Source organism: Oryzias latipes, chromosome 21 (assembly GCF_053564925.1).
Source record: "Oryzias latipes strain Hd-rR chromosome 21, Olatipes_Hd-rR_3.1".
NCBI lineage: Eukaryota > Metazoa > Chordata > Actinopteri > Beloniformes > Adrianichthyidae > Oryzias > Oryzias latipes.
Genome location: NC_136257.1, coordinates 18,342,172 through 18,368,140, shown reverse-complemented (window position 1 = coordinate 18,368,140; position 25,969 = coordinate 18,342,172). Strand labels below are relative to the sequence as shown.

Sequence of the window (25,969 nt, the reverse complement as noted above, 5' to 3'; positions counted from 1 at the left end):
GTTAAGGATGAGCTGGCAGCTCGTGAGCTGTATCAAGACGTCAACCACCTCATCTCCCTAGCCTCTCGTATTGATCGCCGGAGTAAGGAGAGGAAAGAGGAGAGGGCGCGGGGACCTGGTCCTCATAGCCCTTTCCAACCGCGTCATGTTGCCACTAGACCGTCACCTCTCGTTCATCGCCCAGTAGAGGGGGAAGAGCCAATGCAGTTGGGTCGAACCAACTGCATGAAGGACTGTGTTTCTACAGACCATCTAATCAACGTCTGGCCAGGAAAAGACAAGGCTCCACATGCAAGGAGGAGACGTGTGTGAGCCGTTCTATGTCCTCCTCCTCTAGGTCAGATCAACAGACCCGGGCTTTTTTTCATGTCAGAGGAGAAGTTTTCCCAGAGACTGTGTTCATTGATCCCGGTTCTGATAGTAATTTCATATCTGAAGAGATCATCAGAAAGTGGGGTATCAGAGTCTTCCCTCTACCTCAACCATTATGTGTCAGAGCCATTGACGGCCACATCATCACGTCAAGTCGTATGGCCACAGAACCGATCAAGATGCAGATTGATAACCATTCTGAACAAATAAAATTTCATGTCATTAAAAGAACCAACTCACCTCTTCTTTTGGGCCTAACCTGATTGAAGGAACACAACCCTCAGATCGATTGGTTATCTGGAGGAGTTTTGGGATGGGGGTCGGATGGGGGTCGGATTGTCTTACTAATTGTCTTTGTGCTGTAGAAACTCCTTCACCAGGTCAAAGAGTCACCACCATAGAGACTTATCCTGATCTGTCCAGAGTTCCTGCGGTCTACCATGATCTCAAGGAGGTGTTTAACAAGATCAAGGCCTCATCATTGCCTCCTCATTGTCCTTATGACTGTTCAATCAACCTACTACCAGGTACGTCACCACCAACAGGACATTTATATTCCTTGTCAGGTCCCGAGAGGGAGGCAATGGAGAAGTACGTCAAGGAATCACTGGCAGCTGGTCTTATCCATCCATCCTCTTCCCCTGCTGGTGCTGGGTTCTTCCTCGTTAAAAAGAAGGACAGAGGTCTACGCCCGTGCATAGACTACCGAGGCCTGAACCAGATCACTACACGCAACAGGTATATGGTGTCAAATTAGAGTCTAAAGTATTGCGCATCAAAACAGTAAAACTGCGCATCAAAACCCCAAATCTGCGAATCAAAATGTATAAATTGAGAACCAAAACCCACAATTTGCAACCAAAAGCCTTTCCCCAGAGCACAATCCTATTTCTCAGCTGCCGATTTGTTTTCTCGCCATTCTGAAATCCTGTTTTTGAGTTGCAGTTTTATTTTGAAATTATCTTTTTGAGTTGCGCTTTTATTTTTTGCGGTTTTGATTCTAAAACCTGTCGACACGTAAAAACAGTGTCATGTCAGTCAAGGGGAGGGGAGGCGGGACATCCCTGATATCCAGAAGCTCATTGGCTGCCGAATAACACCGAGCCTTACGTCAACAGACCAGTTTATAATCAATGTGCCGGTAAGTTTTCATGTTTTTCATATCTTTTAATATATTAAACAATCAAACTTGTACTTTATTTAACCAGAGGACGCCAGCACAGTCAGATGAGGAGCTCCACCAGTAGCTGCTAGTGAAAAAAGATGTTAGAAAGTAAGAAGTTGCATGACAAACTATCACCATTGTTCTCCCGTGTTAGCATGCTAGCTAGCTCAATGCTAGCGGGGTTTCCAGCTCTTTTCATGACTTTTATGGATTAAACAAAATCGATTTTTTTTACCACAGTGTCAGGATCGGTCATGTCAACCTGGGAATAATTGCCCGTGGATTGTCACTAGGGTTAATCAAATAGTTTTTTAAGAAGTACATTCATGTATATATATATATATATATATATATATATATATATATATATATATATATATATATAAGGTTTCTCAATATTTCCTTAGGGATTACAGATGGATTGAACAACAAAGCAACATATTGCTGCAAGAAAGTGACACCTTTCCTACTTTGGGATCAAGTTAATCCCTATTTAAAAAAAAAATAAAAGTACAATTATGATTCAGAAACACAATTTTTATTTGAGGTACCAGAGCAAATTTCCCAGGGGTGGGATCAATAGTTTTTCTGATTCTGAACTGTATTCCAAAACCATTTTATTCTCAACCTTAAAGATTGCAGGTTAACACAGGAAGTTAACTCTCACAATATGCAGCTACTGAGTGTCATTTAAGGTGTGTGTGTGTATATATACATATAAATATATATATATATACACACACACACACACACATTTTAACTGTCTTAAATACATTTTTCTTTGTGTGCAGGATGCTGTGGATATTGGAAGACAGTCTAACTTAAACCAGGCAGAGCAGGAAACTGTTGGAGTTGTTGTTCCCTCTGTGGCTTGTCCTCTCAGACCTGTCACTATTGTTCAACCCTTGTGGGGCATCGGAAAACCATGGTCAAGACATTAACATTTATGTACTGATCTATGCATGTCATCTCAGCAGGATGTAACAAAAACTAACAATGTGAACAGATCTCATCTGCCTTACAAAATACTGCCCCCCTTAAGAAAATAAATGGCTAATAATCACCCCTGGTATATACGGCTTTTATAGAAAACAACAGACATACAGCAATAGTCAATTTTAATACCAGCAATTAAAAAGAAACTAATAATTCTATGGATGTTTAATACTGGAATAATTTTAAGGGGAATAAAGCACGTTTTTGCTGGTCTGCTACAATTTACTCTGCTCTGATTCACTCATACCAGAATTCTGCCAGTCTGCATAGTGCAGACGCATACATTTTGTAAATATGGCACAGCAATATTGTTTCTCTGTTCAATAATTTCCTCTGTCTGTAAACCCTGAAAAATATTGAGAAACCTTATAGGTTATAACATATTTGATTAACCCTAGTGACAATCCACGGGCAATTATTCCCAGGTTGACATGACCGATCCTGACACTGTGGTAAAAACTCGACTTTGTTTAATCCATAAAAGTCATGAAAAGAGCTGGAAACCCCGCTAGTATTGAGCTAGCTAGCATGCTAACACGGTGATAGCACATATTGGTGATAGTTTGTCATGCAACATCTAACTTTCTAACATCTTTTTTCACTAGCAGCTACTGGTGGAGCTCCTCATCTGACTGTGCTGGCGTCCTCTGGTTAAATAAAGTACAAGTTTGATCGTTTAATATAGTAAAAGATATGAAAAACATGAAAACTTACCGGAACATTCTAAACTGGTCTGTTGACGTAAGGCTCGGTGTTATTCGGCAGCCAATGAGCTTCTGGATATCAGGGATGTCCCGCCTCCCCTCCCCTTGACTGACATGACACTGTTTTTACGTGTCGACAGGTTTTAGAATCAAAACCGCAAAAAATAAAAGCGCAACTCAAAAAATAAAAGCGCAACTCAAAAAGATAATTTCAAAATAAAACTGCAACTCAAAAACAGGATTTCAGAATGGCAAGAAAACAAATCGGCAGCTGAGAAATAGGATTGTGCTCTGGGGAAAGGCTTTTGGTTGCAAATTGTGGGTTTTGGTTCTCAATTTATGCATTTTGATTCGCAGATTTGGGGTTTTGATGCGCAGTTTTACTGTTTTGATGCGCAATACTTTAGACTCTAATTTGACACCATACAGGTACCCTCTTCCTCTAATGTCTTCTGCCTTCGAACTTCTCCAGGGAACAAAGATCTTCAACAAACTGGACTTGCGCAATGCTTACCATCTAGTCAGAATGAGAACTGGAGACGAATGGAAGACGGCCTTCAACACTCCCTCAGGTCATTTCGAATATCAAGTCATGCCGTTTGGTTTAACCAATGCACCAGCTGTTTTCCAGAACCTTGTGAATGATGTCCTAGGTGATATGATCAACAAATTTGTGTTTGTCTACTTAGATGACACCCTGATATTTTTTTTTCGCTCCAAGGCAGAACACATTCAGCATTTCCGTGCTTTTCTCCAGAGGCTCTTCCAGAACCGACTGTTCGTCAAGGCTGAGAAATGTGAATTTCACGCTTCCACCACTTCATTTCTGGGCCTGGTCATCGAGGGGGTTAAGGTGAGGATGGACCCGAGTAAAGTTCAAGCAGTCCTTAGCTGGCCTAAACCGGACAACCGCAAGCAGCTTCAACGGTTTTTGGGGTTTACCAATTTTTACCGGCGGTTTATTAAGGACTATAGTCGGGTTGCTGCTCCATTACATGCCCTAATTTCATCCAAGATTACCTTTTCCTGGGATGAGGCGGCTGACAAGGCGTTTCAGACATTAAAGGATCTGTTTACATCTGCTCCAGTTCTGATTACTCCTGACTCTACAAAACAGTTCATAGTGGAGGTGGACACTTCTGGCGTTGGAGTTGGGGCAGTACTGTCTCAGAGGTCTGGTCTGGACCAGAAGCTCCACCCATGTGCCTTTTTCTCACAGCGCTTAACCAGTGCCGAATACAACTATGATGTGGGTGACAAGGAGCTATTGGCCATTAAAGAGGCAGTGGAGGCATGGCGTCATTGGTTGGAGGGGACTGAACTTCCATTTCTGGTTTATACAGACCATAAGAATCTGGAGTACCTGAAGTCTGCAAAGAGGGTTAACTCCCATCAGGGACGATGGGCTCTGTTTTTCAATTGCTTCAATTTCACCCTATCCTACAGACCTGGATCCAAGAACACAAAGGCTGACGCATTGTCCAGGAGGGAGGGGGAGCCACTAACTGTACCTCCACCTGAGTTCATCTTACCCCAATCGGCACGGTTGGCGGTGCTCACTGCAGACATCGAGGAGGAGGTAACGGCAGCTACCATTAACACTGGCTCTCCATCTGCCTGTCCCACAGACTGTATTTTTGTCCCTGACACCCTAAGATCCAAAGTGTTGAACTGGTTCCATGCTTCTCGCCTGTTCTGCCAACTGGGTCGTAAGCGCACCTACAACCTTGTCAAACAGCGTTCTTGGTGGCCCACTCTTAAGGAGGACGTCCAGGAGTATGTGTCTGCTTGCCCTAAGTGTGCCCAAGTCAAGCCCACTAACAGACCTCAGGCGGGTTATCTGCATCCCCTCCCGGTTCCCCGGCGACCATGGTTCCACATCTCCATGGATTTTGTCACTGGTCTGCCCCTCTCCGATGGTAACTCTGTTGTCCTAACTGTAGTGGACCGTTTCTCCAAGATGGTCCATTTCATTCCTCTTCCAAAACTTCCTTCTGCTAAGGAGACTGCTGAGGCCCTCCTTCAGAATGTTTTTCATCTACATGGCATCCCCAGAGATGTCGTCTCTGACCGGGGCCCACAGTTCACCTCAAGATTCTGGTCTGAGTTTTGTCATCTCCTTAATGTTTCTGTCAGTCTGTCGTCTGGTTTCCATCCACGGTCCAACGGCCAGACTGAGTGACTTAACCAAGAACTGAAGACCTCTCTGCGACTTTTGAGTGGCTGTAACCCTTTGAGTTGCTCGGTAACCTCGTCTGGGCAGAATTCGCACATAACTCTCTACCATCTACTGCTACAGGCCTGTCCCCGTTTCAAGTCGTTTACGGTTATCAACCCCCTCTGTTTTACTCCCAGGAGAGGTCTGTGGCCGCACCTTCTGCTCATGCTTCAGTCCGCCGGTGCCACAAGGCTTGGAGACAAGCTCGACGAGTGCTCCTACGCACCGTCGAGGGTTATTGCACTGCTGCTAATAAGAGACGGACACCGGCGCCCGATAATCAGGTTAGTCAAAAGGTGAAGTTGTCAACGGCTGATCTGCCCTTTTGAGTGGAGAACAAAAAGCTAGCGCCTAGATTTATTGGACCTTTTCCTATAACCAATTTGGTCAATCCTGTAGCTATACGGCTACGATTGTCCAGACCTCTTCGTATCCTTCCCACATTTCATGTGTCCAGGGTCAAGCCGGTTTGCTCTAGTCCTCTAGTGCCTCCTGCCCAGTCTCCACCTCCTGCTCGGTTCATCGACGGTGGCCCTACCTACACTGTGCGCCATCTCCTGCGCTCCCGTCGCCGTGGTCGGGGTTTCCAGTACTTGGTGGACTGGGAGGGTTACGAACCAGAGGAGCGGTCCTGGGTTCCATCTCGTTTTATCCTGGATCCGGGTCTTGTTCCCCAGTTCCATCGGGAGCATCCCGAGCAACCTGGTCGACCGTCGGGTGCCGGTCCTTAAGGAGGGGGTACTGTCATGACTGCTGCAGCACTTACCTTGTTTGGCCAGGTTTCGGGTTGAAGCAATCACGCTCTATGTCCGACACCTGGTCGGGCTCCTTCATAAGTTCGCTCCTGTGCTTCATCCATTGCCGGAACGTTAGTCTCACTGGTTACTACTTCCAGCCTTCCTGCTAAACTTTACACGGATCGTTAAGTCTGTCACGTCATCGCCTCGCTCGCATTGCTCAGTCCACACGGATTTATCATCGTAAGCCCAAGACATTCTATTGACTTTATAAAGTGGAGATTCCTCTGCTGAGGTCTTGTAGTGTTTACCACTCATCACCGGCATCCACACTCTCTCCCCCCTCCCAGCTCTGTCTGCTCATTTCCTCTCAGGGCTGTGAGAGTACAAAGTCCTGCTCCCCCTGCTGGCGGGAGGTTGCCAAAGCTCCTTCAGGTCTGCAGACTGCTACCCAGGACAATAAATCTGACTAATTGTTCTTCACTCTCGAGTTTGTTTCTTTTGGCTGTCCTCAACAAGAACCTGACACCCCCTTGGAATTGAACCCTGATTTTCCATGTGCCAGTACAGTGGAAGAAACCCTTTAAAAGTTTTTGATAAAAATGTTGACCCTTTTAAAAAGATCTTTGTAACAAATGGTAATAAAAATAATGTATTAACCTTTGTGCTATCCTAGGCACTTTAACATTGGGAGTTGGGTCATCTAGACCCACTAGACAGTGCTCTGAACTTTTTTTCTTCAATGATTTGTGATCTTCACTGGTGTTCATGGATTACATGAAATTTTCCACCTTTATCCACCTTTGTCATGATAGGAATAACACGCCAATGTAAGGGTGGGGTCATCTAAGACAGCACAAGGGTTAATTGTGTTATCATTACGTTTACATCTTAAGACCTTTTCCAGCCTTTCCACGATTCATACTTCTTCAGATTGCTAGCTGCTTTTGATACTTGTAATGCACAGCACTTGTGTGACTTATTCTCTGAATTTGACTCCAAATCTACGGTTTGATGAATGGTCCCATTGGTGCAGTACACCAACGGTGCAAACTCATTTTGTGTGCAAATGAGCTAAGCTGCTTGTTTTATGGTGGACTAATATTTGTTTCACACCGGAATTTAAGTGAGCTTTCATAGCTGCCAAATGGAAAAGCATGTTCTCCAAAAACATGTTACAGGCCCAACAAGCTGGTAAGAAAAACTGTTCGTATGGCCCACAGCAGTCATTGAATTATTGTTTTTGCAAATTTTCTTTCTTAATGCACCTTTGGGCATGTAGGTCCCGCCAAATTTGTACAACATTACAACATTTGCACACACCTAGTGAATTTCATCCATTGAAAGTGAATTTTGGTCATAGGTAATGACACCAAAAATGTATGATTCACACCAGGAGAAACCATAAAAAAATGATTGGGGCCAAAATCTCTAATGGGGCTCAAAAAAAAAAAGAAAAAGAAAAAAAGTTCAAAATCCACCAACGAAATAAAAACACGCTTGTAGAGGTTATCCAAATGAAGTTTTGAAATGATTATGGGATGGCCACAGGACCAATGGTTCACCAGCCATTTTGCAGCAAAGTGTGAGACTTGGCAATTTTCATATTTTTGCACAATATGGGAAATAAAAACTTTTGTCTGAGCAATCTTAATGACATTTTCCACACAGACCAACAAGGTAAGTCTGCAACCACAACATAAGTTTTGTTGACCTTCGTCCTCGAGAAAAAGACCATTATCTTGAATTTTCAAAAAAATCACCTTTGGCACCAGCTATAAAATTTGACTTCTCGTAGGGATTTCGTCATCATTGGGAAACTTCTTGAGAAAAAATGATGGTTTTAAAGTTTGTAGATTCTGAACGGCATTAGCGTGGCTAGCCCACAAAGGTGGCTTTCCCCTGTTGCTGGCACGGAATATTGTGTAAATTTTATATTCAAATCACTGGTTCAAGCTGAACAATATAACTTACGATATGACTATATTAGGAATGTAGACGTGGTTAACAAAAAACCTCTGTTACCAAGGAAATCCAAAAGTTTACTTTTGCCGATTCTTCTAAAAATGATATAAACCTGTTTGTCACCCGCAGGCAACCAAAACATGAAATGGTTGCTGTGGAGATCAAACCAACAGAAAAGCCGCCATGTTGAACCCTTTGATGCGCAACATGGGTCAAAAGTGACCCGGCTGAGTTTTTATTTTTGATGTCTTTGCAATAAATAATATCATCATTTAGCAGTCAAGGTATTCTTCAATTAACTTGTTGTAGACCCTCACACATGATTACCTTATTTTTTCATTTCTTACTTTTTGAATAAAAACTGTTTTTGTATCACTGCCCCTCTAATGCGCAACATGGGTGCAAAATGACCCATATTCATTTTCTATGTTATTTCTTATATGGTTTAAAATCTATATGATATAACTTTGAAATCTATTACGTTTGATCATTTATTCTTCCATATATGTAGTAAATATCTTGTTTTTGTGCCTCTTGAGCAACATGTATGATGACAAGCAGTGGATGACAACAGTCAGAAGAAGAAACCAGGAGTGATGCAGAACTATGACAAATCAAAATGAGGTGTGGACGCAATGGATCAAAAGGTTAGAAACTATTCCTGTCAGCAGAGAACACGGAGGTGGCCCATGGTTCTCTGGTACAACATGCTGGATGTTGCCACCCTCAATGACTACACAAGCTACATTGCACAACACCTTGGCTATGTGGGTGGTGTCAGCGATGCACAGCAAGGAGCTGGGCAAAGAGCTTGTCATGCCACATATGAAGAGGCGCATTGAGGGCACCCCCCAACCCTAAAAGCATGTTTGGGCGGCAGTGACTCAGGTGGTTGAGCAAGTCGGCCAATGATTGGAGGATTGGCGGTTCGTTCCCTGCCCCCCACAGTCAACTGTTGTTGTGTCCTTGGGCAAGACACTTCACCCTCCTATAATATAATGCGTATAAATATCCCGGTGATGGTCAGAGGGGACCGTAGGCGTCAACTGGTAGCCACGCCTCAGTCAGTAACTACATCAGTAGTTACATCAAGAAGTATGAATGAGGAATGAATCAATAATGGACACATTGTAAGAACTTTGAGCACCTGGAAAAGCGCAGATAAATTCAATCCATTATTATTATTATTATTATTAATGGGAAAATGTGGGTTTAGAAAAACAAACAGAGCCACCATCCAGCCTGAAGAGAGCATCATACAGGAGGTCCAAACCAAGAGGAAGAAGCGTCAGAATCTGCCCAGTTTCCAAAGACAGAAAAGTCAAAAGCTGGTGTTCTCACTGCACCAGACCTGTGTGCAAAGAGCGCAAACATTAAATTATAATTTGTAAGGCATGTAAAAATGAAGGTCGTGTGTAAAACTTGTGTAAACTTATGTGCCATTCCAGTTTAAAGTTGTTAAACTACTGATACAGTTCAGATTGTTAGACATGTTATGTTATCAGGGGTATGTGTTACAAAATGAAAATAACCATGTTTCAATTAAAGACATAAATGTTTGGCCCAACTCATTGTAAAAATATTACTTCAAAACAAATGTTAATATTATGGTAATAAGTAATTTGACTAAAATCAGACTGGAATAACTGGGTTGTTTTTGATCTGTGTGTGTACATTTGTTGTTAAAACCATTCTTGTCCATAAAATATGAAAGGAAAAATGAAAATAATAATCTGGGTAAATAAAAAAACAAGATATGAAAAGAATACTTGGAATATTCAACAGTAAGAATATATATTGCAAAAGATCCATCAAAATAAAAACTCTGCCATCATAAACTTAAATAGAAAATGAATGCGGGTCATTTTAGACCCATGTTGTGCATTAGAGAGGGTGTGGATATGTTGCCCATCAAAGGGTTAAATAAGTGATTTTGACAGGTGCAGCTTTGAGGAGAGGTAAAAAGGGGGTGATGGGGGAGTGGCGAGGGCGGGTAGGACCACCAGGCCATAAAATGCTGCTCCTGACTTTATTTATTATTTCAAGAAACCCAATATCTAAAAAAAAAATCCAAAAATAATTACACAGAAAAAATGCAAAATAAACTGAGACAGTTAATAAGATAAAGCAATGGAGCTTTGAAATTTAGACTGGGTGAGACCATTTGAATAATGTGGATGCATCCCTGAGCAGGTATAACCACACCCAGTAGTGTCGCTGCTGATGGCCTTTATCACAGAGCTCTGAAGGGAAAACATTTTCATAATTCCAATTTTTTTAAGATTTCACAATAAAATTACTTTTTTTTCATGGTAATTATTTGGCTAAGCCATTTGGATCTGCATATGAACGAGACATTACAGAACCAGATGAAATATTCCGCTTCATCTCCGCCCAACTTGAAATCATGATACATTTTCTGTTTCTTGAAGGACGGTGCAAAGCTGTAACAGTCATTTTAAATAAGCACACTCTGGAACCCACCTCACCCCTTAAATCTGTCTGTACGCAGACCATCCACCAACAGTTATAGGAACTAGATATTATGTCGAGAAAACAGCATTACATTAACCTTAAAACGTTCCCATCCTGGGGTTTTCTCAGTTCATTTGGACCAGAGCTCCACTTGTGTTTCCAAAGACTAAGTCTCATACATGTCCTCTGCGAAAGTGCAGTGCTTAGTGATGAATCCTCTGGCTTTTGAATCAATTCCACCACCCAAAAAAGACATTTCGACGTGACTTTGCACTTCTGAGCAGCATAAAACATCGCAAGTGTTTCTTTAAGCTGGACCAAGGCGTGAGTCGTAGGAGGGTGGTACGTGAGGAGCAACAGATGGATTGATGCATGAAGAGATCTTTAGGGAATTAGGATTTGCAATGAGGAAAGAATGAGAGCGGGGGTGGGGGGTGGTGGAACATGAAGTTCCTTCGTAGATGATCCTGTGTACAGCAAATGTCATTATTGCAGCTTCTTTCTGCAGCGCATAGTGCTGGTAATTTGTTGTCCTTTTTTCCATCCATCACTGCATCCCTAGCAGAAAGGCATCATTAATCCATGCTTCTTTGTTGTCTCAATCTCATCATTATTGCTTAAGTAGCTCAGATTTATGCCTTTGAGGACTTTGCCACTCCTCTCGTTTTTGGAGGGAACACTGAGTCAACAAAGTATTTTTTTTTGTGCTTAAGAGCAGGTTAACTGTTGCAGTTCAAACTATGCAGTTTAATGGCCTGCTGAGTTAATTTATGACCCTTTTAAAAAAAATGAAAAAAAGGACGAGAGAAAAAGAATTTAGAGTCCATTCCTTTGAGAAAAAAGAATTTCAATCAGCTTTATGTGTTTCTGGCTGAAGATGGGACTTGATTTCATCAGTGGGAGAACACACAAAGCCCATTATGAAGGCAAAATAACTGTTCAGATACATCAGTTTTTGAATTAGATCAGAAGAAAAAAGTGAAAAACATTAAAAAGTTGGAAAAGTTAATAATTTACAATGCAAAACAAAGAAAGTTGTTAATAAATTGATCGTTTTGAGTGTTTTATGTCACCATGGAGACCTAGAGAGAGATGTGTGACCATTCCAAACAAGTTGTATAGCATAACAGTTTGACTGAAACTATTATATTGTGCTCCAAAATGTATATGGAGGGAGAGCAACAGTGAGAGCATGCAGATAATCGCTGTTAATAGCGCCGCTTAGTGGCCGAAAGCTGCAAAAGGCGTCCGGCTTGGAAACGGAGTGCAGGGAAGCGCATATGGGCGCAATGACGCACACGCTAACGCGACAGGACAAGCAGTGAGGCAAAGAGTCTGGACTCAAACGTTGGAGTTGAAGAAAATCTGATTTTATTCAACGATCCCCCTCACATAGTTTCATTTTCTTCTTCAAAATGAGGTCAGGTTCTTCATGGGCAAAAAAAGTAAGCAACAGGCTGACAGGTGCAGACTGAGACGAAAAGTCGAAATATCTTTACGCACACTTTTTTATTTTATACGACTTAAACATGTTAATGAACCTTTCTTTCACAATAAAACCTACATTTCAATCGAATAAAGTGAATTTAAAGAGAACATTTTGCGCAAATGTGAGCATCCAGTGTTTGCACATTTTTTTCCTGCAGCCCTAAGGTTATAGGAAAGAAGATTTCCCTCCAAATATTCATTTTTAATATTCATTTTATGAGGAGTTGCGTGGCTTTTCTGCTCTTTCTTGCCTTGCGCTGCGGCATCAGTTCAGCCCTCAGGGTGAAAGAGTGATCCTCCTGCTGCTGCTGCTGGAAAAAAAATCGTGCTGGCTGAGAGCCAAGCTGAAGAACAAGTGCGCCTCCCTTCTCTCTTTAGCGTATTCATAGTTAGGGGCTTGGGCTGTTTTTTAAAAAGGCAAGGCAGGTTTCAAGTCGATCAGTCTGCGCTGGAGAAAGTACTGGAGTCCTAGCTAACTGAAGTGGGGCAAATTTCATACAAAGACTTATTTTTTAAATATATTTTTAAGGGGAAAAGTTGCCTTTTTTACTGTGCATTTATTTTGCAGAGTCAAACTCCTGTTATTTTTTATTATTATTCTTTTTTAAAGATTGCGGCACTGCTGGATAAAGACTTGGCTTTAACTGTAAAAATCGGATTATCTGACTCGGGCATTGTGTTCTTTAGACCTGGCTCCTTTTCCCCCTCCTCTTCGCATTTTGAGATCTCTGAAGTGAAGAAGCGACAACCATGTTCCTGAGTTTTTGCCTCCTCGTGACATTTCTTCTGGGGCTGTCCGGATGCTTGGGCTCTTACGTTCCGTGCGAGCCCTGTGACGACAAGGCGATGTCCATGTGTCCGCCGGTGCCGCTCGGCTGCCAGCTGGTGAAGGAGCCGGGCTGCGGCTGCTGCCTGACGTGCGCGCTCTCCGAGGGGCATGCGTGCGGCGTTTACACCGGAACCTGCAGCAAGGGCCTCCGCTGCCTGCCGCGGAGCGGGGAGGAGAAGCCCCTGTACGCACTGCTGCACGGCAGGGGAGTGTGCACCAACGAGAAGGGCTACAAACCCGCCGTCCCGCCCGCAGGTAAGACGGCCGCGTGACGAAAACGAGCGGACCCGCGGGGGTCCTGAGCTGTGCGAATTTGATGGCATCTTGTCCCGCACGGGGATGCTGAGGCTGGGAGTCACATGCACATAAATAAAAGAAACTATGTGGTACAAACAAAAAAAGTCACATTTTCTTTTTTTTTTTTTAACTTTGGTCGGTTTTGTTTGACGCATGGCCGACTAACGTAGGACCTTAAAGGTAACCATATCTAATAAAAATGTATTCAAAAAATGATTTTTTTAAGTTATTGGTGCTCGACTGCAGCGGTCGGAGCTGCGGGGTTTGGAGCCTGCTGTCGGTTAACTTGTTGCGGTCGAGCTGCCTTCGGCGGCGGCGGCGGTTTAGCAGGTCGCGAGGCAAAACCAAACTCCTCCAAACGTTTCGCCTTGAAGCTAAAATACATAGAAAGTCTTTCCATCTTCACGTGACGTTAGAATAATGTTTTCAAATGGCTTTATGGGGTGCTTATTTATGCGGGCAGGGTTATCTGGGTAGCGCGCGCGCGCAGCTATCTTGTTTGTAAACACGCTCCTTCTTTCTTTTGTAAAAACACGCGTCTGTCAAATGGTGTCTCTCTCTTTCTCTCTTTTGTGACATTGCTCCGCTTTTGCCACTGTCATTTCGACTTCTAGTCCTGGACGGAGTCAAACCGCACCAGAAAAAGAAGAAGAAGAAGAAAAAAAATCCCAACTAACCAGCTGTTATGGTAAAGAGAGATGCTGTCTTTTGGTCTTGTAAAAGCAGAGCTGAGATGGATTTAGTTCTGCAGGCAGCTCCTGTGGTGTGCTCAGAGTCGGATTACCACTAAATCTACATGCCTGAGAGAAAAGAAGGGAACAGAGAAGCAGACAGAGGGACGAGTGGAGTCCAGCCAACTGTCTTGAATGATTTAAGACATTTGCTTGGTGAACTTCTGTCTCCTGGAAATGGAAGTTAGCACTTTTTTTTTTTGTTCTTGTGGAGATCCTTCTGTTCTTGACACTGATCACTGTTCTAAAAATAACCTGGTGTTTGGCATTGATCACTATCTGGATTGTTGTAAGGGAACACCACCCTGTCAGTGCTTTCGGGGGTGTGTGTTAGTTATCGATGACACCTCAGAATGGTTCATCCCACACTGGCCCGGGGTAACAGTCGGAACATCCGCCCCTCAGCTCCATCGCAGTGATTCAGCAGAGCGGTTTGCGTCTTGTTTCCCGCCCCTGTCTCGCATGCATTGCCAGCTGAGCAATGTAAACAGTGGGAGGTGGGGAGGAGGGGTCGCTGTCAAACTGGGGGCACAAGGGGAGATCTGCTGTTGCCGGGGTCGCTTGGATGGTCAGCTGCAGGTTGCGGTACGCCCTTAAAGCCGCTCCACCATTGATGAACCGGACTGCTCAAAAACTTCACAGCGGCCCCCCCAGCCATCATCCTTCAGAGTCTCTGAAAGGGCCTTTCTGTGTCACCACCAGCAAAAGGTGCTCCACTCACACAAGAACAATACCAGCATGGCCTTATTGAAGCAGCAACAGGAAACCTGTGGCCTCACAGCTACTTTAATACCCTATATGTGTGTGATCTCTGTGCACGTGTGGGTCTGTGTGCAAGTATGCCAGATCGCCGCAGTGATGTTCTGCAAGCTTAGTGGCTCGTGTCACATGCCTTCAGTATTTACAACCGCCCGGTCCTTAAAGAAGTGCAGATCGGAAAGTTTCATATTCCCATGAATACCTCACAAACCGTGGGGTTAGCTTTCTCGCCGTCTGTCAACACACTGGACAACGCTTTACCTTTGATGTTTGGAAAACATGGAGTGTTACCATGCTTTTTGAGTTGCTAACATCATCCTTGGAACAGCTGGTCATTGGAGTATAGTTGGAAGACCGACGTCCCCAGAACCAACGAAAGAAAAAAAGCTGATTCCATCTGGAGGTGCATTTAGACCTATGACGAGTTACAGTCATATTAGCTCCTCCATGTGGGGTTTAGTCCTCCATTCGACTGTGAAGTTAGAGCTAAACGAGCAGAAAAGCATATGATTTCATGCTTTTGAATTGATCTAACTTCCAACGCACAGTAGCTAGCATAGAAACCTGCCGCTGATCATCCAAACTCTTCCATTTTACCCATTAACGTCTAAACTTCCATTTACTCTAACAGTGAAACAGTGTTTTTATGGTGGTCACACCAAAGCTACGGTCCAGATATTTGCTGAAGTGGAGCCACGCCTCTTGAAATCGTACCCTCAGATCCATCAGAGTTCTTACGGAACCTCCATAGTAGCGACTCAATGGGCTATGACACTAGCAATGCTGACAAGATCTGGCTCCCCCCCTACACAACTGCTAACTTTAACCCCCCCCCCGTACAGAAACATAAAGCAACAAACATAGGTTTGTAGTATAAAGTTGCTCCCTTTGAAGAGCAGCCTCTAGTGGTCATTTGAGGAACTTTTTTTTTTTATTTGTACTTCCATGTCACATTTAGAATTTTGAAACGATCCTATGCTAAGTTGAGAGTATCTGAAGTATACTGTAAGGTGTTAGCAATGCCAGCGAAATTTTTAGCTTGATTTAAGAAGCAACCTGAGTTAGTCAATAGTATGAATTAACCCTTTATTACTGGAGCTTTAGGTACAGTGTTTACATTCTTTTGACTACCGTTACTTTTCAACTGTTTATGTAATTAATGTAATTCTGAAGCAGAGCAAAGCAACCTTGCACTGATATGCAACATTGTACAGCAAAGTGCTTACACAATCCATGTAAATTAGCTGATCTACATTGATCGGGTACACGGTTGTAGAATTACGATAAATTAGAGCGTGTTATTTTGGTTTCACTGGCGACATCTCCGATGTTAAAAGGTTAACTGCAGAATTAATAAATGCTTCAAAACTAATAAAATTACAACCAATAATCATCAGTTTCAGTTAAAATAAATATTTAAACATTAGCATTAATTATTTTTGGTCAAAAGCATACACCGTCCAGTAAAATTTGTCGTAGAGTTGTGGCATGTCACAGCCTCCTACTATAAAGCCACACAAGGAAAAGTGTTAATCTGGTCTCAAGCAGCATGTTGGATCCGCCTTTCCTTAGCTCGAAGGTTCTCCGAGCGCATCCAGGAACACTCAGCTTTGGCCAAAATAGCTGTCTCTGCCACCAGGAGGAAGCTGGAAGTATGTCACACCCAGCAATTGCAGTGTGGTGACGGCGACCTGAAAAGGACGTTGCATCCGAGCGTGCGGTTTGTTGGAAACCCCGAAATGTGACAGACGCTCAGACCAAAATTAGCATTGAGCTGCAGAGGAGCCACACATCTCACTTTGATTGTTTACTTTCAGTGAGGCCTTCAAAGAATGTTTCTGTGTTTCTTTGTCTTATATGAGCCATAAACAGGCTGCATAGTTTGCTTACCTATAGCTGCATTTCCCTTTACAAAGAAAACAAAAACAAAGTCCTGTTTTTCAATGTATGATCCTTGAATTGTTCTTGTTGCTATTTATATTATGCATTCAGGAAAGCAGGAAACTTTTGATTGCAATGGACATATTCTGTGTGCACAAAGAGTTATTTCCTGCACGTTCGGCGAGCTGATTGGAGGCATGCAGAAGGCAGAACAACAGAAATTCCTCAGACAACACACCATATTGCTCTGATGTCCAAACAGGACGTTTCATTGAATCTACAATAGCAAATTCAGCCATCTGACCTGAATGTAAGCCCGTTTTATGAAATTCCTCAGCTATTGTCATCTTCTGTGGCAGAGGGCAGCAAATCATATTTGTCATGTTTTTTTCAAGCCCACTTCCTGTTTGCCCTACACACATCGGTTTCTTGATAAGCTGCACCATTTGAGGATTTATTTCTTGGTAAACACTGGACTCCTTCATTCCATTGGAACATTCTTTGAATGCCACATTCTACCTGATTAATCTGTCAGACAGTAAGATCAACACTAGATCACGTTTGTTCATTTACAACACATCTTTCAAATTTGTTTGCAGCCAAAATAAGTACGCTTTTCCTTTCTCGAACAAAAAAGGGCTTTAACCTTTGACCGTTCAAGTGATCAACAAGAATCAGCTAATCAGAATCCGCTACAATTACGTTAATTGCGTCAAAGGTTGAAGAGTTACAATAGTTGAAAGAATGTAAACACTGTACTGAAAGCTCCGGTGTAAAAGGGTCATTAAAAATACACTTTTATCACCTGGAGTAGCAGTTTTCTTACAGTTGCTTGATCTTATTATTGACTTTGCATCATACATCTTCTCAGATACTGGCACAACTCCACCGGTCAGTTGACGTCTCTTTGTTTCCGGCCCCACGTTCAAATGTAAAACGTAAAGAAGTAGTTGGATTCTTCAGGATGGTTTACTACTAGTCTGCCTCAGGCTCCCCCAAGCTCATTTTTCGCCACAATTATCTTGTCTCACCCCAGCTGATATGAAACTGCGCCTCCATTCACTTATGTCTCACATTTTATTAAGATGTAATTTCAGAGGCAGGGCAGACACTTGGAAGGCGATCAAAGACAGGACGAAGCAAACACAAGTTAATGTACGGTCATGTAACAACTCGTTTTTTTGGATTAAACAAACAGCAAATATGGTCCTAGATGTCTAGGATAGAGAAAAACCCTATAGTTATTAGAGAATTTCTTTTTGGCGTGTCTATCACTTGGGTCATTCATGAAGCATAATTGTTCAGAGAAGTTAATTTTTAAAGAGAAGCATCACGTGCACCCGCGTTGGCTACTCTGTTCCCCCTCGTTCTAATGAAACCTTTAGATCAAGACAAGGAGAAGAGCTGGGAATTCAGCTTTAGACTCAGTTAAATGGAGGAGCTACAGATAGGCGTTGGACTTGCTTGGCTTTTGTCCAGCGTCTTGGCTGCGTTTCAGGAGTTAAACCAGATGTCCCCTACTTTTACTTTACAAATCTGATACCCTTAGAATTAGAGATTGGTACAGAGTGGTTTTGTCCTAGTTATAAATGAAGAATTTTGTGACTTTTGATGTATGTATACACCATTTATGTCTTCGTTTTGGCAAACATTTATTTTCTATAAAAGCGACTGGAGTCATTGGGAACATGTATGTTTAAATAAGAGTTCAGATAAAACAACAATTCCAGCTAAACAAGAACGGTGGTTCTTTTCAATATAATGTTTATTGCATCCTAATGAAGTGTGATGTTGAATTATATGACGGTGAAGAAAATAGCATTTAGAATAAAAATGAAGAGATTTTCAACAGTTATCACATACATGGTGCACACAGGAATGCTGGTTGGAAGTATTTATTTATAGCTGTAGCTTAGCAGTCTGCGCGGGGAGACACAAGGACATATCTAAACACAAACCAAAGCGCGCCAAGTCATGAGTTGAGAGATTCATTTCAAAGGCTGTGCAGTGCAGAAGCCAAAAAACCAATTCTGGTAATCAACCTGCCCTGAGCCCTTCGCTCACCCCGGCGCCCCTCCTTCCCCAGACTCCAGACACTCATGCTGTGTCAAGCTCTTTGAACATCAGTTTCTATGAGCTTGCGCCCTTGTTATGTCTTATTGTTTAAGTTCTTTTTTTTTTTTTTTACAGTTGAATACCAGCAGGCTCATGAGCATCGTCATAGTAGCTTGTTAAATATGATTTTCCCACCATTTTTTCTGTAAACGTGAAAGCAAATTTTTCCTCTCTTTGAGCAGATCGCTTATGGCCTCGAAATTATTTTCTGGTTCGGTGCATCTGTCTCTACGCACCGCAGCGGGTTTCCTTGTCAGATAAATATAACAAGGGTCATCCACTGGCACCATCCTGACAGCCAATTGGGGCTTGGCAAAGTCCCCACAACAGCCTTGTACTTATGGTACAGCTAAGCCAACAGGGCGGGAGGTGGTGGGGTTGGGTGGGTGTCTTTCTGTAGCCTCAAAGAACCTCTGGCTGGGGGTCGAGGCTTAAAAGGCTGAGCCCCAAAGATAGGAAAGGGGCGGGTGGGGGGTTGGTTTGGTTAAAGAGCCTAAGCCTTGAGATGTCCTATCAAAAGCCTTCAAAACCCCCAACACCACACTGCCCCCTGGGGGAACTCCAATTACACAAAGGAAGTGTATAAAATGTGATACAAATGGACAAGCATTTATATCTGTTGAGGGAGCGCCTACACTTTCCTCAGACTTTTAAATTAGCTGACTGACATATTGCTGTAAAGTTAAGACACCCAGAGGCCTAAGAGCTGCTTTGGAGTTACCAGCCCAGATAACAAGCTGAGATGTTTTACAGGCGGAAAAAGGAAAAAGTCTGGGCCGCTGTGCAAATTTGGGATACATTTTTCCCATGCTTGTAAAATCTGTTAGCTCTGAAATATTCGTACAGCTCTGCCATTTTACCAGCCTTTAGCTTTAGAGGTCTGTTGTAGTATTGGATGGTAGTGTTGGAGTTTTTGACTAGCGGCACTGTTTTGATATCACTAGCAAACTGCTATATTGGTTTCATACGTTAGCGTCTTCACAATAACTCCCAAACTTGCTTGCAACTCATAAAAACAAGACGTACATCTGAAAATCACTTCAACATCAACAAACACTATCAGAATTAATCCATAAACACAAATGTGGTGCCCCAGATTAGAAGAACCACCGTTGTTCTTTGAAAACAATAAAGCTTTTAAGTGCACCTTATATTGCAGAAAAACTGTATTTACATTCTGTGTCTTGCCTGCATTAAGTGTGTTTTAGGTCTTTAGTGTTTATTCGTTCTACCCTCCTCACTACTTCAAACATAAAATGTATAAAGAATTTGAGTCATGCATATTGATTGCCTTCTATATTAAAATGGCAAGCTAATAAAGTTGTCAAGTTTTTGTGCATATTGTAACGTCCTTTTTACATCTTTCGTTGCAGAGTTTGAGTCTCGAGAGCACGAGGACACCATCACCCCAGAGATCCCGGGAGAGCTGCAGCCAGCTAAAGTGCCGCTCCATCCCAAAGACATTGTCAACAGCAAAAAAAACATAGCGGTGCGCAAAGAGCAGAAGAGGAAGCAGACCAAGCAGCGCTCCATGGGCGCCACGTTGGATTACACCCCTCTAAGCATTGTCAAGCATGAGCCGGAATTCGTAAGTAGAGTAAACCAAAACCTCAAAGATCAACAGGCAGCCCGTAGATTTGCCAAAATAAAAGCCCTTTTATTTTCTTTATATGTTCTAACATTCGTACTTTATGTCTTTGAAGGGGCCATGCAGGAGAAAACTGGATGGAATCATTCAGGGGATGAAAGACGCATCTCGTGTAATAGCTAGGTCTCTGTACCTTCCAAACTGTGACAGACGAGGATTCTTCAAGCGCAAACAGGTGAGTTTGCCTTTCATTACCTTTAGACTTTAATTAGAAAATGCTAAATATCTGAACAACTTTGGTTGGTCAAAATATTAGTTTTTATTTGCAGTCTTATCAAACAGAACTCAAGGCTAGCTGCAGTCTATCAAACAGGCTTATATAAGGCAATGGTTATTGGTTTATGATTATTTGGTTTATTTAACTTATTATTTTCCCTTTTTCTTCCTTTTAAGAAAGGAAAAGAACAAAAAGAACATCAGGAAGATTTTCTTGGTTATTGCAGTAGTTACTTTTTAAAAATTTACCCACTGTAGGTGAAATCTGTGAAGTAGTCAACTTTTTTTCCCCAAAATATTGTATTTAAGTGTGAAAAACTTCTCGTTACACACTTTTCTCTCTTGGTTAAACTCTTGCAGTCCAAACCTTCGAAGAAAGAATTCTAGCAATGTACAATGAAATTAAAGATCAACTAGCAATAATAGAGTTATGTAAATTTGGCAAACTGACTTTATTCAGTACAGGGGACATGGCACAAAGAAGACTGGGTGCCAATAATTCATAGCGAATCAGGACGCAGAAGACAATGCGCTGTAAAAAAAAAAAAAAACTTGCACAATTACACAAAATAATAGCTAAACTGTGAAAAGTAAACCGCGATATAGCATGGGAGCACTGTATTTAGTTCCTAGGTTTTCTGATCTTCCAATGTTGAACTTTTGGTAATATTTCGACAATATGTACATGTGGTCAACAAAATATTGTACATGTACGTCATCTTTTCCATTTACTGGGCAGTTACAGAAGTGGTACTTCCTCCAGTATTTTTCTTACGATGTCAATACAAATTCATTGGACCTGTCTTTGATTTGCTGTCATTTCTAGTAAAACACTGCCCCATTTTTCTTTCCAGTGCAAGCCATCTAGTGGTCGCAAACGAGGCATCTGCTGGTGTGTGGATAAGTACGGCATTCAGCTCCCAGGCATAGACTACACCGGAGGAAACTTTCAGTGTAAAGACCTGGAGAGCACCAACAATGAGTGAAACCCTGAACTCCCCCCGCTTCCCTCTTTCGAAACCCCCATCGTCCTACTCTTTACCCACCACATGACACGGGGCCCATGCCTCCTCTCTTAATCACACCTGTGTGCTCCGCCCTCTGCTCACTTCAGGATCGTCCATGTAAGGAAAAACGAACGAAAAAAAGGACAGACCCAGAACTCCTCTCCTCATATGGAGGAAACACACAAAAGATTTACTTGATCCCTTTTCTTGACTATGTCTTTTGGGACTGTTGTGTGAGCCTGGTTATGTAAAAAGAAACACGTGTGCAGACCAGATTTTGTTTGTTTATTTTGTGTTATATCAAATTAATACACAAACAAAACATTGTGGGGGATAAAATAACTAAATATACAGAGTTAAACCAAATTCAGTTGGAAACAGTGGATTGTTATGGCAGCATTTCAGAGATGATTGGAAGAGGAATTAGATCTTCAATAAGAAAAAAAAGAACCAAGAGACTAAAAGATGTTGGAACACTCAATCCATGTTTGTGGTTCTGTCAGAGCACTTATGAAAAAGGGGATCCTGCTCAGTTAAAACTTCTCAAAAACGTGTGTGGGTGTGAGTATAAATGCATTATGTGTATGAACCCATATTGGTGTACAAATGGAGCGAGTCTGTTAGGAAAAGAAACGAATGTCTTTTTTTTTTTACTTTTCTTTTGTTTAATGTTGTCATGCTGGCATTTAAGGTGGTATAGGGGCTAGCCTTTCTGTAATGTCAGGAAAAAATATGTGGGTTTTTATTTGAGAAACTAAAGAGGAAAAAGACCAACACAGATAGACCTGCTTAAGTGGCTCTTCAACATTTTAGCTAGCCTGACATGCCAACTGTGCCTATTTCAACAGACACTGCCATACAAGCTGACATGGTTTAGAGGGTGCTGGTGCTACTGGTAAAAAAATAAAAAGATTTGAAACCTTTGATTATATAAGAGAACTGGACTGAGGGACCCCTCCCAACCACTTTCCAAACAGGAAGTGCCCACTTGCTCCATGAAGCCAAAAACAAAACTTCTTAACAGGTTCTTGCTGATTATTTTTTCCAAGATCTTTTTTCTTTATAGCAAATATTCAAGTTATAAACCGACCAATCAGATTCCTCGATAATAGTTTGTGGAATCATTTGATGACAGATTCACCCGAGCCCGCCTTCAAGTGGTAGAGGTGTGGACTTCCAACAAGCTCACTCCTGATTGGTAATAGTGGTTGCATAGAGATGGTGACTCTTTACAATCACTGCTTACTGATGATGTCTGGAATGGGGGAGGGGTTAAAGTCTGAAATGTATTTGGTTGGAGCCATTTTTCATGGGTGATGTCACAATGTCTTGGTCCAGTTAACGTATATAGTCAATGTTTCCAACTTGATCAATGATGTTTAGGTTATATCTGGTCCGTCCGGGGTTGGTCAAACCTTCCAGTAGGGCCAGTTGCTCCTTTGATTCATGGGTAAGACGTGCAGTTTTGTATGGCTTTGTTTGTGCTGTTTCATTTGCCTTCGGTGAAGTAAAGACTGCCCACTTTTGAGCCATGTTACTTTAATAAGTGGTCCCCTCCCTCTCAGTTCTGCTACTACAGTGTAATCTCGGTATGTTATTTTGAAAATATAGTAGTTGAATGCTGTTTTTTCCTCCTGTTAAACAAAGTATGACAATTATGTAAATATGCTTGAGATAAAAGAAAATGTCAGTGAGAATTTGATTAAGTCCTCGTAAGCCTGTCAGGGGGTGTTTGGGTGGTTGTGGGGGGGTCCACAGTCATTTGACAGAGCAGTCAAAGATGCCTCTGGAATCCTACTGATCAGATGCCTTTTTAGCAGAAGTGATATGTCCGTATCCTTGGGGAGCTTAAAGGTTAGAGGATATAGCAGGGTTTTTTGGTATTAGAGCTCTTCCGTTTCTGTGCCTTACCAAATGCATTTAAGTACCGCTGTGAAACTGACATGGAGAGGAATAGGTACACTTTTATAGTGGAAACTGGGAGCTGATACAGCCATTCAGTGAAAATACATTTGTAATTTCAAGTGGCTTAAGTAAAATCCTGGACGTGAAAGGAACCACGTAGGAGCAACTTTCGGGTTTAAGCTTCAACTCTGACAACCAATAAGCTAAGGTTCTCGCTTCTTTATGCCAATCTGTGCACAAGAAGAGGAACAAAAGGATGTTTGGAGACCTTTTTTTTTTTTTGGGGGGGGGGGGGGGGGGGGGGGGGTTGTTGAAAATCCAACCTTCCACCACTTTCAAAGTCCAGACAAGAAAGCAGCTTGCACTTCTTTTGTTTACTCATAATCGTCAATCAGACACAAACATTAAAACAATAAAAATAAAAGTGGGAGGGGTTATTGTGAAGTTGGTGGATCAGCGTGGATCCCTAGGTGTTCTATATTTTGCTTACTTCTCAAAGGCAATGCTTTGAGGTAAAGATTATTGACAGGGGCTGTTAAAAGCCCATGCCTGGGACCTTTAGTACCAGTGAGATCATTTTGGAGGCAAAAAAAAGACAGTTGAACATGACTCAGCTACGGGTGTTCTCACGGCCTATTGCACAGACAATTGCTAGAAAACAGTGGATGAGGGACAGTGGAAGAGGGAGAGGAAGCAGCATGGGCGGGAGTCATTATCGTCGCCACTTCCCCGATGTGGGCTCACCAATTGCATGACGTTAGATACAGGTAGCAACAGTTGGACAGTTTGGAGGAGTTTTGGAATCTGGGTTGGTGGTGGTGTTCCTCTGCAAGCTCACATCACATTTTCTTGTGTTTGCAAAGTCCTGCCACCTTCGGGTGTTGGCAGGTCGTCGTCACCTTCTCAGGTCTCCCAACTCCTGCTTTGGTTTAAACTCACTTTCACACTTCTTTCTTCAGTAGAACAGTAACTACAGTACAATTTTGGGTTTTAGTTTTCTGAATACATAACACTTTTTGGACGCGATTGGGTTTTATTATTATCATCATTATTATTTTTTTTTTTTTTACAGAATTTGGTGTTGACTCAAACAGACCCATCGGAGGATAGTAGGAAATATCGGTCAGTATTTGGAGCGACACAACAACAAAAAAAACTAAAAACAAAAAAATGTTAAAAAATCTCAAATTATAAAGTGAATATCACTGTGTAATATTTATTCAACCTGTAATTTATGTACTCTTTTAACCTTTGTCTATTTTTTTCTGATATGACAAAGCATTTATTTAAATAAAGTTATGTATTCATTTAAGCCATCCCTTGTTGGTTTTTCATTTCTGTGGCATGTTTTAGAGCCACTTCAGATGTAGAGTTTTAAGCGCCGGATAATCTCTAGCTGATAAACCTCTTAGGCACAAGTCTGAGACAGCAAGCAGGATGTGACTTTGTAATGCTTGGCCTGAAGGCAAGTCACCTGGTTTTTCTACACCATAGTGAGAACAACTGCACAGGAACAAGGATGTTAATTAACGTTAGGTAGAACTGCAGCGATGATGGGGGGAGGAGGTGAGAGCCTCAGAATAACTGAGAAAGAAGATATTTCTAGCCTGAAGGATGCAAGTTATGGAGCGCTTGGCTTTATTACCACTTAAAGGTGAAACGGACTCCCCATAGAAGGGGCATGCTGGGAAATCTCATATGTTCAGGTTTGATTTGTGAGGTAGTGAACAAGAAAATGACTACATGCAGAGCTTCAAAGTCTTTATGCCTCTTTTACTACACGATTAGTCCAACAATTTTAGATGTCTCACATGGTCTAAGTTTTGGGCTAAGTCTCACCAAGTATTCTTCTCTAGTTTTTAGTGTAACAACCCACATTTTTGAGTATTTCTTTATTCAAATCACTGTAAATCAGGAGCAGATGAAAAAATGCTATTTAAAAAAGATCGTGATTGTAATGTAGACAATATGCTGGGTGGGCTGCAGGCTCGCTGCTCCGCTCTACTCTGATCTCTTGAAGACAAATAGTATATTTGTTGCCATTAATATTGCTCGCCATTTTTGTTGCACCGGTAATGTTACGTTGGGGTTGTGAGGGGCTGTAAGATAGTGGGACAGCATGCATCACAAAGGGAAGAGGCTCTTTGCTTTTAATCATGGGCATGAATAAAAGTCCACTGGGAACGTTCATTAAAAATAAGTCAAAGGGGTTAGCAGTTGTTCGTTAATTGTCATACTAACCATAAATATAATGAAATGTTGTAGGATGTAAAGACTTATTTTAATCAATAATAATCCGCAGTGACATCAGTGTAAATTACAAATCATCAGTTCTGTGGTCCATCAGTCTGTGGCATATCCCAGATCATTTTCCTTTTAAAAATGAGTCGAGGTCCTTATGAAGTACAGCAGTAAATCTCTAAAATCTTATTGAGTCATTTGATCTTTAAAACAGCGTAGC

The 25,969-nt window shown here is 42.0% G+C and overlaps 1 protein-coding gene across 1 annotated transcript; it reads left to right on the top strand.

Annotated features, from left to right (window-relative positions):
- Positions 1-12,445: 12,445 nt before the first annotated feature.
- igfbp5b (insulin-like growth factor binding protein 5b) lies at positions 12,446-24,820 on the top strand. Its single transcript, XM_023950917.2, has 4 exons — positions 12,446-13,204; positions 20,106-20,320; positions 20,436-20,555; positions 21,451-24,820. Exons 1-4 carry the CDS (start codon positions 12,871-12,873, stop codon positions 21,580-21,582), a joined length of 801 nt encoding a protein of 266 aa, XP_023806685.1. The 5' UTR covers positions 12,446-12,870; the 3' UTR covers positions 21,583-24,820.
- Positions 24,821-25,969: the final 1,149 nt, after the last annotated feature.